Genomic DNA, 16,544 nt, shown 5'->3' with positions numbered 1-16,544 from the left:
ATACTAATACTACATATTTTCCCTAATGATTAGGGAAATACTCTAACAAATACTGTCATTTATACATATAGGTTTTCCTTTCCTGTTGTTTTTTTAATCCAATCCAAAATTCAAATAACTTCTCTCTTAATTACATTTCTAACTAATAGTGTTCTCCACCCTCTCCCTGCATAGTATGATATAAAATTGTTTAATGTATTTTAGGGAAGGATGCTATTAAAAACAGCCTCTTTATTTTTGATTGAATGCTTCGTAATTGAATAGCATAATCACTAGCACATTAGGGATATCTGGAGTCTAAGCCTTGCGCAGTGAAGAAAAGCTTATCTCTCCCACATAGCTAAGAAAATCCTAAAATGCACAAAATTATGCATTCTGTTCCTGGGAGGAGGAGGGAGAGAAATGTTTATGGAATCCTGCAAACATTTAGCATTTCTATAATGCTGCCAGAACATTCCATGTCATTTGTCTCAATAGAACCTTACTATTTCATTTATGATTTACTTATTGATTGATTGACTGATTCAATTTCTATGGCCATCCATTTCAAACAAGTGACTCTGAGCAGTGAACAATCATGAAATCAATTAAAACCAAATACAACACGATACAAAGTACATAGAGCATCTGAGAAAAATCATAACCCTAGATGTCAATATAACCAGGAAATCGGGGCCTTAACACACTTTAAGGCCATTATCTACAGAGAAAATGCAGTTTAAAAAATCCATACCACAGTCCTGAAAAACAGTCAATGTCTAATTGTTTTTAGTAATGTGATGACTGTGAATAAAATTTCAATCTACAGCTGTATGCAGGGGTGGCCACATATGAGGTCAAAAAAGTCAAGATGGCAGCTGAGACTGATTGAAGCTGTCATCTTAGACTTTTTAAATCCCCTCTGCATGCAGGATGGTGTTTGCATCAACTTTCCCTCCTTAAAATTTCTATCTGTGGAAAGGAAAAGGAAAAAAAATATATAAAGGCTTGAAAGTGTTTAAAATTGTGGAATTCATCAAAAGGATAACGCTGCCATACATCAGAAATCTCAGAAACAACCACATGGCATCACACAAACCAACTAAAGCCCTCCAAAACATCTTAAGCAAACCAAAAGACCCAGCAGCCCAAGAAGAAAAAACAGGAGTCATCTACAACATACAGTGTAAGGACTGTAACAACCAATATGTAGGACAGACAGCAGAAGGCTAGCAGAGCACATCCATGAACACCAACTAGCAGTCAGAAGACACAGTGAAAACTCCTTAATCTCACAACACATGGACAGACTCAACCATAGTTTTAACTGGGAAACTGAGCATCCTAGATCAAGCTAAATCCAAAAATATTAAGGAATTCCTGGAAGCTTGGCACTCAGACAAATCAGCCATCAACAGTCAGTAGAGATAAACTACCTTTATGCACCATTCAAAAGAAACAATAAAAAAGCTAAGAAGGAAACCAAAAGACCAGAACACATCTCTTCGGCAGCCAACACCTAGATAAGCAGGGATTAACACCAGACAAACAATCAAGCAGAAAACAAAACCCTAATCAAGGAACTACTAAATAGACAAACAATCAGACAGGCAAAATATCAAGCAGAAAGCAATACCCTAATCAAGGAACTACCAAGGAGAAAATCACATCCCTACCAACGCTGGCAGGGCAAGCTACTTGTGATGGAATGGAATTATGAAGGCCAGGCTCAGAGAGATAAACATTTTCTTAGCTCCCCAGAAAAGCGTGGGAGGAACAAGAGGATGAGACTGGCACCTCCCTGAGGAATTCACACTGTTGTGGCTGGCTGACTTTGGGAGATGGGGTTTCAGTCTGGGAAAATTGATGTCAGGCCTAGCCCAAGGAACTCCAAGAGACAATGCAAATTCAGTCCAGTTATGTTTATTAGCTACAACCTCTAGCAAGAATCTTCCCAGACTGAAACCCCATCTCCCAAAGTCAGCCAGCCACAACAGTGTGAATTCCTCAGGGAGGTGCCAGTCTCATCCTCTTGTTCCTCCCACGCTCTTCTGGGGAGTTAAGAAAATGTTTATCTCTCTGAGCCTGGCCTTCATAATTCCATTCCATCACACTACTGTATATGAACAGGGAACAAACCCCACACTCACCAGCATTGATGATGTTACCTAGTTGGGTAATGAAACGTCTCCAAGCAAACTGCCAAGCTCAGAGAGCACCAGGGACTCCACAGTTCAACCCTGAGCTACATACATTCTCTTCTATTGTGTTTAAAATATTATTTCCTTCTCAAATTATGATTTTGGTATTTATGGAAGGAAAGAAGCAAGAATGTTGAGATTCCACACTTTGCTCCCCCCTCCCACCAATGATCTATACTGACGATACTGTGTGGGAGTGGTGTGGAAAGTTGTGTGCTGTAACTGGTTAAGAGAGAGACACAAGTTCTGGAAGTCCAAAATGTAGATGTTTGTTAAGCAGATGACACACAGTTCAGTTCAATATCTGGTAGATTTAAAATGGGAGCACTGTCCTTTGCATTTAATGGAGACGTTTTCTTAAAAAGCAATCCTTTCCAGCTGGCACAGGGATAGCAGAGATGGGACCTCTTTCCTCGCCCTGTTTTCTCCTTGACAAACTGCCACTCAAGTAATTAATTTCTCAATATAATTTTAACAGCAAATCTAAATTTAAACCCTTTGGTTAATTTCAGTCCCTTCTAGTCAGTTTCCAAAGGATTCCAGAAAGCTCATGATTTTTTTCATATCAAATTCATAGAGTAAGATCAAAACTGTACAGGCAATGGTTTTCCCTATGACACTCTATGGAAGTGAAAGTTGGATTTTAAAGAAGTCAAGTAGAAAGTGTATTGATGGTTTTAAACTTTGGCATTGGAAAGGACTCCTGAGAATATCATGGACAGCCAAAGAAAGAAACAACTGGATCACAGAACAAATCAACCCAGAATTCTTACTTGAGCCACAAATGAACAGGTTCAAATTGTCATACTTTGGACACATTTCTATAATGGTGAAAAAGGTGGAAGGAAACAGAAGAAGATCACAATCAGCATTAAGGTGGAGGGACTCGATTACAGCAGTGATGGAGGCACTGCTGGAAGACCTGAAGGACCAGGTTGGGGGCAGATCTTCCTGAAGAAAATCTATCTCTGAGTCATGGTGTTAAGAATCAACACTGACTTGATGGCACATAATCAATCAATATGTAGAGTGCACTTTTCCATGGTAGTATGACATAGGTGAAACAAATACTGGTAGTTCCTGGGTTAAGAACACCCAGTTTACAGACGATCCGTAGTTAAGAACAGAGCCTATTGTAGCAAAATTTGAGTTAAATACACAATGGTTCGAGTTAATTACACAATACTACTTATACAGTATTATACAATAATATTGTTCTGGCTTACATGCAAATTTGACTTAAGGACAGACCTTGGGAACAGAACTCGTTCTTAAACTGGGGACTACCTGTAGAACCAGAGGTTTGAAACACATTGCATTTGGCAATGTGTAGAAAACTGTCTACAAGAACTGTCATAAATGCAGACAGGGTAAAAAGTGAACATTTGATGGAAAATGTCATTCAGAAAGAAGCCAGGATGTGTGTTCTGTGAGTCAGGTAAATCACATACTGGTGACATATAATGCTTGTTACATAATATGAAAATGCTCATAGACTTCTCATACATTTGTCTTTCTCAAGGTCACTTGCAGTGTCAAAAATCAGTGACAAGAATGATCGTGCAGAAAAGTAAAGGAGAAAATAGTTAACAACTTCCTTTCCATGCTTTTGTTGCTCTAAGAATTGTGTTTATACAGAACTGGAATAGACACAGGGAAGTCTTCAGCTTGAAAAAAAAAATTACTTTGAAATTGTTGAAAGGAATGAGTTACAATTCAGGTACTAATCAGACAGCACAATGCCCAACAATGACCTCTGCTGCATTGTATATCATACTACTTTACAAGCACCTTAGGATATTGTGAGGAAAGAAAATTGTAAGTTGGGTAGGGGTAAGTTGAATGTAATGAAAATGGATCACTTAAGAGTGATTATACAGGGTCAGGAAGGAATGTCTGATGTTGAGATGGCCTGAGAGAGAGTGGATGTGGAGTGACTCACAGGTGGGGAAGGAGGAAATAAAGGAAGTTGTGTTTTTTTCAGCTGTGTTCTGTTGCTGCGACCCCAACACCTGGACTAGTTAGTAAAGTAGCAGGATGAAAATAGGGGTGATCCTGCTGCACAAACATAAAATTATGTGTTTGGCAATCACCCCATATTATATATTTGCAAACATAAAAGTACTTTAGTGCCCTAGGGAGAGGATCCTGTAAGGGTAGGAGATACGAGAAGAATAAGAAAAGTATCACCTTAGCAAAAGTCATAGCAGCTAATGGATCTAGAATGGTATCAAACCAATGCCTATTCCTATTTCGGCTTTGGCCTCCAAACAGAGGGTTTGCAGGGTTACTGGATTTGGTTTATATCTCAATACCTTAAACCCATGTACCCCAAGGCAACAGAGATGTGATCAAAGGAGATGATGCTATTAATTTGGATTCCAGTACTCCAGTTCAGCTTCCAGGTTACAGCCAGGATTGGTTTGTGTGCTTAACTTTAAGGAAGCTGTACTCTGGAGTGGCCCTCTTTATCTTTGAGAAAGGTTCTTAGAAAACCCCTTGCTTGAATTACAGCAAAGGAACATACAGTGGTACCTCGGGATACGAACGCCTCTACTAACGAACTTTTCGGGTTACGACCAGCTCCGGCCACAAAAATTTACCTCGATGTGCGAACTCCGCCTCGGGGTACGGTCATTTTTCCACCCTGACACATGGTCCGCGGCCATTTTTCCGCCCCTGACACGTGGTCCACGGCCATTTTCCCGCCGCGCCACGCAGCGCCCGGCCGTTTTCCCACCATGCCGCGCGGTGCCCGGCTGTTTTCCCGCCCCGCCGTGCGGCACCCGGCCGTTTTCCTGCGGCGCAGCGCCTGGCCGTTTTCCCGCCCCTGACGCGTGGTCCACGGACGCCAGAACGGATTAACAGTAATTACATTGAACCTTATGGGAAAATTTGCTTCGGGGTGCGACCAAATTCGGAGGGCGGAAGAGATTAACCGGATTTACATTGAACCCTATGGGGAAATTTGCGTCGGGTTACGACCAACTCGGGATACGCCCAGAGTCACGGAACGGATTAAGTTCGTATCCTGACGTACCAGTGTATTGTTTTGAGAATACTATTGTCACATCTACGAGTATATACACTGCAGGAAGCATCTATAAATGCTTAAATATAGAATTGCTTTCCACAACCTCATTGACACTAAAAAGAAGTGAAGAAGAACACCTAAGTATGAATAAAGTACGGACCTTGAGTGATCAACCTCATGCATTAAAATTGGTATTGTTAGAGTATACAAACAAGCACAACATTTTGCCAAATAGGCACTGTATTGCACAAAGTATAGAAGCTAGTTTGAAACAGAAGTTGTTGTCATTTCTATCTAATTGTCCTTTTTGCTTTGTTTTCTTGGGCCTCTATTTAGGTTTATCTTATTTATTTATTTATTTATTTATTTATTTATTTATTTATTTATTGAATTTCTCCCCCGCCCATCTCCCCCCAATGGGGGAACTCTGGGCGACTCACACAGAACATTAAAACCATAAATATATATAAATACATCAAACATCAATTTAAAAACATTTCTAAAAAAGGAAAAGGAAAGTCCAAGAAGATGAAAAATCTGGGGCTGAAGACAGCAGGCCTCTATGGGGCTAGCCATCCCCATGCTTGAGGTATTCCCTCCCCACCCCAGGCCAAGTGGCAGAACCAGGTCTTCAAAGCCCTACAGAAGGCCAGGAGTGAGGGGGCCAATCGCACCTCCGGGGGCAGAATGTTCCAAAGAGCAGGGGCTACTGCAGGGAAGGCCCATATATATGAATAATGTTGGCGTAAATTGTGTTGTTCTTTCTGTGCTACTCAATGTAGACACTGCTATCACAAGTCTCCTTTTGGTTGCTTTGGCCCCTCTACAATGTTGCACATCTGAGGGGGAGGGAAAGAAATAGGAGAATGTGGTGGTGAAAAGTACCCCCCCCACACACACATGTAAGCTATATTTACTACCAAACCTATGGGATGCCTCCCCCAATACATATGAACTACTTAAAGTGCCCTCATAAGAAAACATTCACAGCAAGCTGAAGTGACCCTGAGTCACCACAGGGAGAAGACTCAGTCAGGAACTGGTGGCCCAGTAAACCATGCTGTTTCTATTCACTGACCATATCTCAAAGATAGTATGTATGGCTAACATGCTGACCTGGTAGGAAGGAATAAATAATAACAAGGTCATACGGATGGTTTATCTAATATATTCCAATGTCACCCTGTAATTTCCACTGTCTTGTCTTTGCAATGCAATATAAGCTCTGGTTCTGCTTTTGCTCAGGGCTGCTCAGCTTTGCTTGGAGCCCAGGATATACTGTGTGCATGTTAATAACATTATGTGGTACCTTCAAAGTGATCTGGTTGCTTTAGGTGAGCCAGGTTTTGCCCACAACAATATACTTTAATGTTCTTCATAACTTGTGGGCGTATGAAATATTCAATTCACATACAAAACTAGCAGGACACAGACAAGGATTAGTAGACCTTTCCACAGGCTACCTTGCTAGAGGAAGAGTGTTTCTGACATCCTTGCTGACAGCCAAGATCTGGCTCTTTCAGAGAGTTGGGGAAGATGAGATGCTCTTGAAGCAGTAACATCAGGGGACCATGTTATGAGTTTATTGATATGCTCTTTGTGGTTTGGGATTTGATTTAATTCCATTTGAACCTTAATATTGTAATGAAGAATGTAAGCTGCTCAGAATCATCACTTGATTGGAAAAGCATATAAGCCTTATATATAATTTAAAAAAAAAACCCAGTCATTTACTCCTTACACATTTACTTATATTCTAATATGGGCCATACTTCTGCGAGTATCAACCCCTCTGGGGGCATTTAATTGCTGAGGGTTTCAATGTTGAAAGCAAAGCATTGCTTACGTTACCTTACACTTTTATGAATCCCCATTTCTAAATTTTTTAAAAATTATTACAATATTGCAATTGTAAAAGAGAAAAATAGAGAAAACAATATGTAAAAACAAATTAAATGAAAAATGATAATATCCAACAAACAGGAAACTATAATGCCAAAAGAAACAAAAATTAAAAATAATAAAATATTAAACAAACAGAAAAAAACCCCATAAAAATTGACATACAGTAGTAGATTAATATAAATCTTCTAATACATCACACATTCATTTAATAAGTTAATAACAATGTATCAAATTGTGCATAAAAATGTATAGTCTTGCATAATAGTATGAAATATATGCCAAAGGGTAATGTATTGTGTCTTTTGATTAGGAGAAAAAATATTTTTTAAAAATAGATAAATCACACAAAAAATATTGATCTGTTTTTGATATCCAGGATAATCATACTTTTTCAGTCTCTTAATATACTTCTTTTGGCTATTCCCCACATCTGATATAACTAATACTCCTCAAAAACAGTAAAATTACACAATTTTGTAATATAATTCAAAGTAACATTGACTTCTTCAACTAGAAAACATTTACTTACTACTTATATACATTATGATATTCTATTTACCTATCTTATGATATTCTTCCAAAAAGAAACCAAAACTGGACATGACCAGATCATATGAGTTAATATATCATCACATCTCTTACATTGCCAACTAAAAAACCCCCCTATATTCCACCCTTTCTGATACATTCTTTGAGGAATTCAATAGATTTGGAATAAAATCTTTTGGTGAATTAATTTCAGTTTCAAGTCCAAAGAAGCAAACTTAATATTTTTTAAAAGTTGGATCCATTGATGTTCCATCATCAGATATTTCAGCTCTTTATTCCATAAGTCATAAATATCAGTAATTTCAATCATAAAGGTATTTTTCAATTTCCGATATAATTTCAAAGTCAGTTTGATTGCAGAAACAGACTCAATAACAATGGTAGCATCTCAGGATACTTCAAGTTAGCTAATCCATCTGGTCTATATTTTGAAATCAAAGCACGTTTGAGTTGATTACATTGCCACTGATGTGTATTGACTGATTACGTGCCATCAAGTTGTAGTTGCTGAAAATCCTTAAAATAATAATTACAATTTCACTGATTTTACAGAATTGTGCATTGCATGTTGTAGTGACCAGATCATCACTGCAGTAATGGGCTTGAGGATGATCTTTCTATAGCTACATGTAAGCTGCTAAATCATTTTAGTATAATGGCCAATCATTATACTAAAGACTGACCAGTTAAGACAGGGGTCGGGAACCTATGGCTTGCGAGCCAGATGTGGTTCTTTTGATGGCTGCATCTGGCTCGCTGCCAAATCTTTAATAAAAAAAATAACGGGGTAAGGCTTAGGACACGTCTTCTATCCGCCGAGCGCAGGCCACGCCCTCCTCCGCATCGCATCCGCATCCGGCATCCTTGGGACTCACCCTACCTTGCCCCGCAGCATTCGCGGCGGAACAGGCCTGGAGCCGCATCGTCCTCCACAGGCAGCCGCAAATCAAGGCCCCGGCTTCGGCCTAGCTCCCGTCGGCGGCCCATGCGAATGCGATCCGGGTGCACCGGTTTGCATCCTGCTTCCGCTGCCCCTGCTCTGTTGGGTGAGTCCTCATCTTGGGCTGGCCCCGTTTGTGGCTCCAACGAGGTACGAGACATATTTCAGGCACAGTGCCACTTTCCACCAGTGGCCGAAAATCGAGCCCCCGGCTTGGGCCTAACCTCCTCGATGGCCTGTAAGGGTCCATCCCACCAGCTACACCCGCAATTGGCTACCCTGCCTTCATTACCTCTGCCCTGCCCCACGGACCACTACCTGGGGTGGTATCCTCCTCACCTCAGTCAGCTAGCTAATTGCAGAAACCCTTTTATTGAAGAAGATGCCTAAAAGTGTTGGTCTTACATAAAATGCACACATTTACTTGTATTTAGTTTTAAACATATTGTATGGCTCTCACGGAATTACATTTTAAAATATGTGGCGTTCATGGCTCTCTCAGACAAAAAGGTTCCCGACCCCTGAGTTAAGAGGAAGTGAACTGAATAATAAAAAGTCTTGGACTACTGGCAGCAAGTGAAAACAAAACTAGGCACAACATCATCCTTCATTTGCTTAGATTCAAGGGAGGCAAAAGCAAACAAATAGAATTGCATAAATGACAGAGAAAAAAAATCCTCATTCTCATTTGCAATCATTGATTTGAATAACTGTGCTACCATCTTGGACAACAATGACTACTTCAGGAAAAACTTCAGGTATCCATTTTCTGTCCAATACCAAGGTGGCAGAGGGCAGCCCTTCTTCAAAGCCTACTTCCAAATTCAATTTCTAGGAAGGGTTTTCATTTGGATCAGGCCTGGAGCCAGAAGGCATAGGGGGAAGGGCATAAATGGAGAAATTAATTTCAAGCATCCTGGGATGGCAGGAAACTCTTGTCCATACAACTTGTCGGAACCATGGCTTCATTGGAATGGACTCTTCACCACACCACAGCCTCCTGACTTCAAGGGCATTGGGGTGTAGATGGACAGTTAAGCAGTGGTGCCCACCAAGGGGGTCAAACAGGTCATTTTACAGAAGGGTGGCACCACTGTGAGGCAACCTTCCCCTCTTTTGTTCGAGTGTTGTGATATTGCATATATGTCCCGAGGGGGCAAAAGTTGTAGCGCAACCGCACAATGCTGCTTTCATCCTTTTGACAAAACCAACAGGATACCCATGGAGTTAAGGATTAATCCTGTGTCTATCACTCTGTTCCCCCCTCTCTCACCTTGCCTATGAGACTAATCTCAGAATCTCAGGTCCCTTCTTTCTGCCTTCATTCCAGGCAGGCACACAGAGCAGATGCTGTTTGATTCTCCTCCTGGTATTAGGTGGTTAGCTAGTTGCCTATTTCTATAATGCATTTCCTTAAATAAACTTTCTGTTTCAGTCATCATTGATCATGTTAGATCCCCACTCTCATGTGCTTACACACATGAGCAAACACTCTTTCCAACACAATCATGTTCCTGATTCCAAAATGAGTGTGGTCTGTATTTGCTTCCCTAGAGCTCACCAACTGCTTGGATGTATTGTTTGATGCAATTAAAAAGTCAGTTACCTCTACTTTCTGGGTTAACACAATTCAGTGAACATATGGTTTGGTTTACAAACAGTCTGGCCTGAAACACGATTGGCTATTTTTTTGTTTAATGTGTCATGTGAACCTTCCAATAAATGTGTTGAGGACCAAGGTATTTCTCTTATAATCAGACATAATCACTACTCTACAGTAGTTTAGTTGGCTCATTATCAGATTGTGTTTTTAACTAATGTCCATAGTTGAGTTGAATGCAAATGGCCTGTTGCATTAGATGATATCTAGTTCTAATTAAAATAATTCATAAAATGCCAAGAAATACCTCAACAGCAGCTTTAGCTCGTTCGAATTCCTCTTCCAAGGAATGATTTCGGGATAGGAGTGCTCCTCCCCAGCGTTGCTCTTTGGTTGACCGAGCCTGGAAGAAAAATGCAATAACAAAATATGGCAAGCTGGGGGATGATATTCATTGAAAGAATCAGAATCAGTTAATGCTTAGAGTTAAGCTTAAGTTTGGATCTGGAATAAAATAAAGATGTTGTCATATTGAGCTCATCTCCTGGTGATTACATCTATACAGTTTTCTTACCAGCACTGAGACGTGGTTTTATTTATTTATTCAAATGTATTATAGCTGCCCAACTCCAGTGGACTCCTGACAATAGTTTGTTATTCCCTTCTTGTAGGATTAACTGGCCTCAGTAACTGGCATAAGCAGAGCCATGTTATAGTCTTGGAGTGTAGTGTCTGGGTATTGGCCATCCAAAAGAAATTTAACATACAATTCATCAGGGCATGCAGAAACATTCCTATTCAGAGGCACAATATTATGCTGTTATGCTTATCTGTATAAAAATTATAATAAGGCAGGATGCGCTCCAGAGATTCATTGGTATCTAAGCCATGAGAGCAATTTATGTCACTGTAGGAGATGCTCCTGAATCTGCCTTCTAATACTGCTGAAGGAAATATTTTACATTGTGTAAATGCTCTGCGGTGTTTGGGAAAAGTGCATATTATTCTGAATATAGTTCAAAGTACTTTGCTAGATGAAAGCTGGAATCATGGCTGGCTACAACAATATTTGTGGCCAAAGGCCAAACTTTGTCTTATTGTTAACCTCTACCAGTCTCCACTTTACTTGAAGCCTTTGCTTGATCACAGCTCAGTTCTCTTATCAACAACAGTGAAGCCCATATTGAATATTTTTCCACTTTGACCAGGCAGTAGTGATTTGTCAGTACCTGCTATTCCTGGCTTCCTCCTTTGTTCAGCCTCTTTCTTTGGATTCATCCCATGGGAAGAAGTACAATGCAAGTTTATAAGCCCCTTTTCATTAAAATAAAATCCCTTTCTGAACTCATGAACACAATGAAAAGAAATTTCCACTTTCAGTGCAAGGAAAAGCAATGGAGTGACCTAAAAATGTTGGCTTTGCAAAGATCCTGATCTTATACTTGTCTGAGGTCAAACTCATTAACCAGATGTCTTTCTGACAGAGGGTGGCAACTGCATCTTCTTACCTTATTCTACTTTGGATCATTATTATTCTCACAGTTACTCAGCTGCATAAAACACTGAGCTAGCTGTGGGGTTTTTCTTTGGGAGGATGAAAATGATCTGCTGATCTTAGGTTGAGCACTACTGAACAAGAAACAGGTTAGAGCAGTGTTTCTCAACCTTAGCAACGATAAGATGAGTGGACTTAAAGATGCTGGCTGGGGAATTCTGGGAGTTGAAGTCCACTCAACGTTGCCAAGGTCGAGAAACACTGAGTTAGAGGATGCTACCTCACAATTCTCAGTTGATTAGGATGACACCAGAAGTGATACCGTGTAATAGACGCACAGGGGTATAAGCAGGTATGAAAGATGTTGCCTTTATGGATCACTAGACTGTTTAATATTCATAACTGTTAATCTCAGGACTAGGCTATCTGGAATGCAGATGGTTTCTGTAGTACTGCTGAGCATATAATGACTGGAAATGGCCTCTATAAACAGCATGTTACGAGCTACGTTCATGCACATTCAACATATTCAACCAGTCTATTCTTCCCTTAATGTTGGGTACTTTATGCACCTATAGAAGGAGAGCCGGTGCACCATAGTGGCTAAAAGATATCCCTAGTGCCTGGCTTGAATTGATCTTAAGCAAACTCAAGTCCTTGCAACTGCATTTACAGAAGGGTGATTCCTGTTCATGTCACTGCTGCATTACTCAGATACTACTATGAAAAAAGTATCTCCCAAATTCATAGTTGCTATGCAACGATCACTGGTTTTTTAAAATGCGGATTTCATTTTTGTTACGTTAAGTATGCATGCCCTTAAAGGCTGCCAATCAATCAATCAGTGAATCAAAATCAATCCATCAAGACTTAAATCTGACATCATCCAACATACAGTTTTTAGGTGGACCTTCTTCAAGAGTCTTTGATCTTGATGCAACATTCTTAAATGTGCACTAATTTATATGAACTTTTCTAGCTGGGGACAACTGACCCCAGTGTTTGATTGACTGACTGATTGATTTACCATCAAAATAATACCTGTTCACTGCTGTTTTGAAGAATGGATCAACCCTCCTTCAGGGTAACACTGAACGATTAATAAATGTTACCCCAATGTGCACTTTCAGGTATCTGTGTTTGGGAGATAACATCTGCAAATGACATGGCTAGAGTAAGATCCTTACTCTAACATTAGCAGGATGTTACTCTTAACATTTATTAACCCAGAGAAGATGCACTGTAATCTCAACGCTGACAAGAACAGTGGACAAGAAAGATGACCTTAAGGAATTGCAGGAGGTGATCTGTTCTATTCTTGGCAAAGGGAGCTGTCTATTGCTTAGCCAGATAATGAGGCATGTGCATGGGGGTTACAGTTCAACGTAAAGAATATAATTTGCCTTGGATGCGCAAATGCACTATGCAAGAAAAGGGGATGCTCCTTATTTAAACGTTTCTAAGAAGTCAAGAGAAGACAGAGCCTTTTTCAGATTACTGGAATAATACAGATAACAACTACCAGAGGACTGCACGCATTTCCTTAGGTAGGCTCTGCAAAATGTTGTGGGGTAATGGGTGGAGAAGGTCTTGTCTTATCCAAAGAGAAAAATTATACTCATCAAATCCAGTGCAATCAATGGCATTTAATCAGCCTCAGAGCACAACCATACTACTATCTCTTCCAATCAGGCCAAAGCGTTGGAAGTGAACTGCAATTGTGGCCAACCTCAAAATGTGGAGAGCCTCTGAAGTCAATCAGTGCTTGACTCCAGCTGACCAGCAGTCCAGGCTCAAGCTATCATTGGCAAAAAATCAACTCACCCCCCCACTGCTTACCAAAGGAAAGAAAATGCCACCTGCACAAAGCTCTCCTGGAGAAATGCCCTCAGCACACACGGAACGACAGCTTAACCGTTTGAACCTACTTACTCAGTGATGACCTATGAGCTTACTTCAAATAAATACATGCAAGAATTACAATAATTCTTTGCAATTAAAAATAGATCCTGGGCTGCTTTTTTAAATGCACACTATAAAAAAAAAATAACACTAAATGCCAAATACTATTAATATTACTAATTGTATTAGTACTGATGCTGATATCAGGATTAATGTTATTGATTTGCAAAATATTAATACAATCTGCATGGACTGGAATACCAAAAGGACAATTCTGACCTGCTTCAAAACATGACTTGTCTAAATAAATGCAGTCTCTTACCTTTGGTGCAGGGGCTAATTCTAAATCTGTGCCTGAAATAGATTCCAATGCGGTTTTAGCGGTGGCCAGCTCAGGCTGGGACCTGTTTTCTGCCGACCTACCAAAGAACAGAACTGTACATCTTCAGATTGCAAGAAACATGCAAATAATGCTAAGGGCCTTACATCAATCCTTAATTCGTGGTTCTAAGCCCTTTCACAGCAAACTGCTCTGCAGGAATAAAAATATGTTGGACAGCAGAAATACAAGAGGGGCCCTTGAGTTCTCAGGGTTTGAGTGAGGGTAGAGGAGAGGATTGTGTCCTTCCCCCTCATTTACACATTTTGTTAAGAGAACTCTACTGCAGATTCTGAGAGAGGTGAATGTGGAAAAACAACCACATTCTGATTGGTATATTGGTTAAGGAATTGTCCATTTGGTAAGTTCATAAAACTTACAAAATGTGCACCTTCTAACTTTTAAAAATATCTATCTCTATCATCTCTATCTATCTCTATCATCTCGATCTTTCCATCCATCCATCCATCCATCCATCCATCCATCCATCCATCCATCCGATTTCTAGACCAGCTAACTCTCATGACTCTGAGAAGCTTAACATATACAAACAGTAAAAAATCAAAATAAAACCCAAAGGCAGATTGTTTCATCTGAAGGGAACAGCAACTAACTCTCTCCCACACCCACAGTGATAAAAACAGATGCTCCCCCCCCCCCCGCATCACCCTAACCCAAGGCCGGGAGGGAAGAACCAAGTTTCTAAGGCTCTTTTAAAGGTGGGTAAGGTGAGGTGGGGGGGGGGGGGATGCTGTTCCAGAGGGCAGGTCCTGCCTCCTTGGTCCTGTTAGATGATGTTGCTTAACTGATGAGACCAAAGTGACCAACTCTGTCATGATTGTACAGTGTGAACAGCAATCATATGAGACAGATGGTCCTTCAGAGAATTAGGCCCTATACCATGGAGGGTTTTAAAGGTGACAGCCAGCAGCTTGAATTGCACCCAGAAGTAATTGGTAACTAGTGCAGTTCACAGAGCAAAGGTGTTATATGATCATTGCATGGCCCACGCATCACTGCTCATACTGTGGCATTCTGGATCAACCATAGCTTTTGAATAGTTTTCAAGGGCAGCCCCATGTAGAGTCCATCCTCAAGGTGAGTGAGACACAAGTGACTGTAAGAATGAGCCCATAGATCTTAACTAGCACGGTAATTTGTTTTCTGACTATTTTACAGATCATGTTCAACTTGTAATACTAACAAGCATCTCCCTTGGTTCTCCTCTTGTAGCATATTATTATGCAATGCACACATGACTTGTGTGCACGCACACAAACATACATCTTTCCCCCACATCAGTTTAGACATTACTCCTATCTCAGGGCTGGGCTTTTCCTTGCTTTCATATTTGTTTGGGTGATCGGCTTACAGGCATGGTATTCAACCAAACTGCAAGTGTGGACATGGTAGGCTATGGATGGTGTACGGCTAAGTATTTGACTACAGGTTGCCCAGAATCTGTAGAATGGTACAGATACAGGTAGAATGAGATAGGATGGTTCATCTCTCCTAATGATAGGATTGGCCCTCCAGAGAAAATTAAAAACAAAATTACCACACAAATTCTTTTGGAGGAGCTTTAGAGGATGATGATTTTCTCTCAGGGGCTGGAGAACCTTTGCTGGCTCTTTCTCCACGATGCTTGACTTCATCCCATTTTTCTAGTTGTGCCTGAATATTGACTGAATAAGGCAAAAGAAAATGAATTCTTGTAAGAAAAGCAAAGATCAAGTCTTTTTCCAGCTGAGCTTGACTCCTGGTAGTTTTCTTGGCAACAACAACACAGGAGTGGTTTGCCATTGCCTTCTTCCACAATGTTCACTTGACTTCCTAGTCCAGCCTATACCTCTGGACTGGAATGGTGATCTTCCATCCAAGCATGAATCAGGGCCAACCCTGAATGCCTTTTCCATTTCAGAAAGGTTAGTTAAGTGACTGCAGGGAAAGCACATCTCAGAAATAGATTTCTTTCCCTTGAAACCAATCAAGTGAGGAAATTGTCACAAGCCCCCTCCACTGTGAGTTTTACATATGTTGCTGCTGCAGTAGAGAATACAATAAATGCATTCACACAATACACTTAACCAGTTATGGGATAATGACTTGGTGGGTGCATTCACACCAACTGCTAAATTTGGTTAGAGTTAAACTTAGGTACATTTTCTTTGGCTTTGGGTGAAGTGCAAACCCAGCCAGGTTAGTTCATTTATGGTTCAATATAATGTGCACACTCAGAAAATGGCTTAATTTAATAACTTAAGCTTGTGTGAACACAATGAAGTAATCTCAAAGACCAGCAAATGAACCAGAGTAACAGGATGAAGATTGTCTCTGAGAAAGAATGACCTTTTTCCTGCTCCATAAAACCAGCAGAGGAGAGTCTTAGAAGAGTTGCAGATCATCAGACACCACTACAGTGAAGGCCCTGCTTTTCTATAGCTGCTTTTTCCAACTGGATCCCTTCCACGTGTGTTGAACTACAACTCCTATCATCGTACTCTAGACAGAAACATAGGACTTTTAATCTAGCCCACCTGAAGGGTACCAGGTTGTGAAA

The 16,544-nt window shown here is 40.4% G+C and overlaps 1 protein-coding gene across 1 annotated transcript in view; it reads right to left on the bottom strand.

The window, feature by feature from the left end:
- Positions 1-16,544, bottom strand: part of PEX5L (peroxisomal biogenesis factor 5 like) — a 51,926-nt gene that overhangs the window by 12,666 nt on the left and 22,716 nt on the right. Inside the window, exons 4-6 of the mRNA XM_025163102.2 lie at positions 15,543-15,669; positions 13,928-14,024; positions 10,516-10,611 (exon numbers count right to left, since the gene is read on the bottom strand). Of these exons, the coding sequence (XP_025018870.1) occupies positions 10,516-10,611; positions 13,928-14,024; positions 15,543-15,669 (320 nt within the window). The remainder of the gene's footprint in view (positions 1-10,515; positions 10,612-13,927; positions 14,025-15,542; positions 15,670-16,544) is intronic.

Source organism: Python bivittatus, unplaced genomic scaffold (assembly GCF_059951505.1).
Source record: "Python bivittatus isolate LINGU-HERP-01145 unplaced genomic scaffold, Pbiv_v1 ctg000980_np1212, whole genome shotgun sequence".
Taxonomy (NCBI): Eukaryota; Metazoa; Chordata; class Lepidosauria; order Squamata; family Pythonidae; genus Python; species Python bivittatus.
This window is presented reverse-complemented; position numbering and strand designations above follow the sequence as displayed.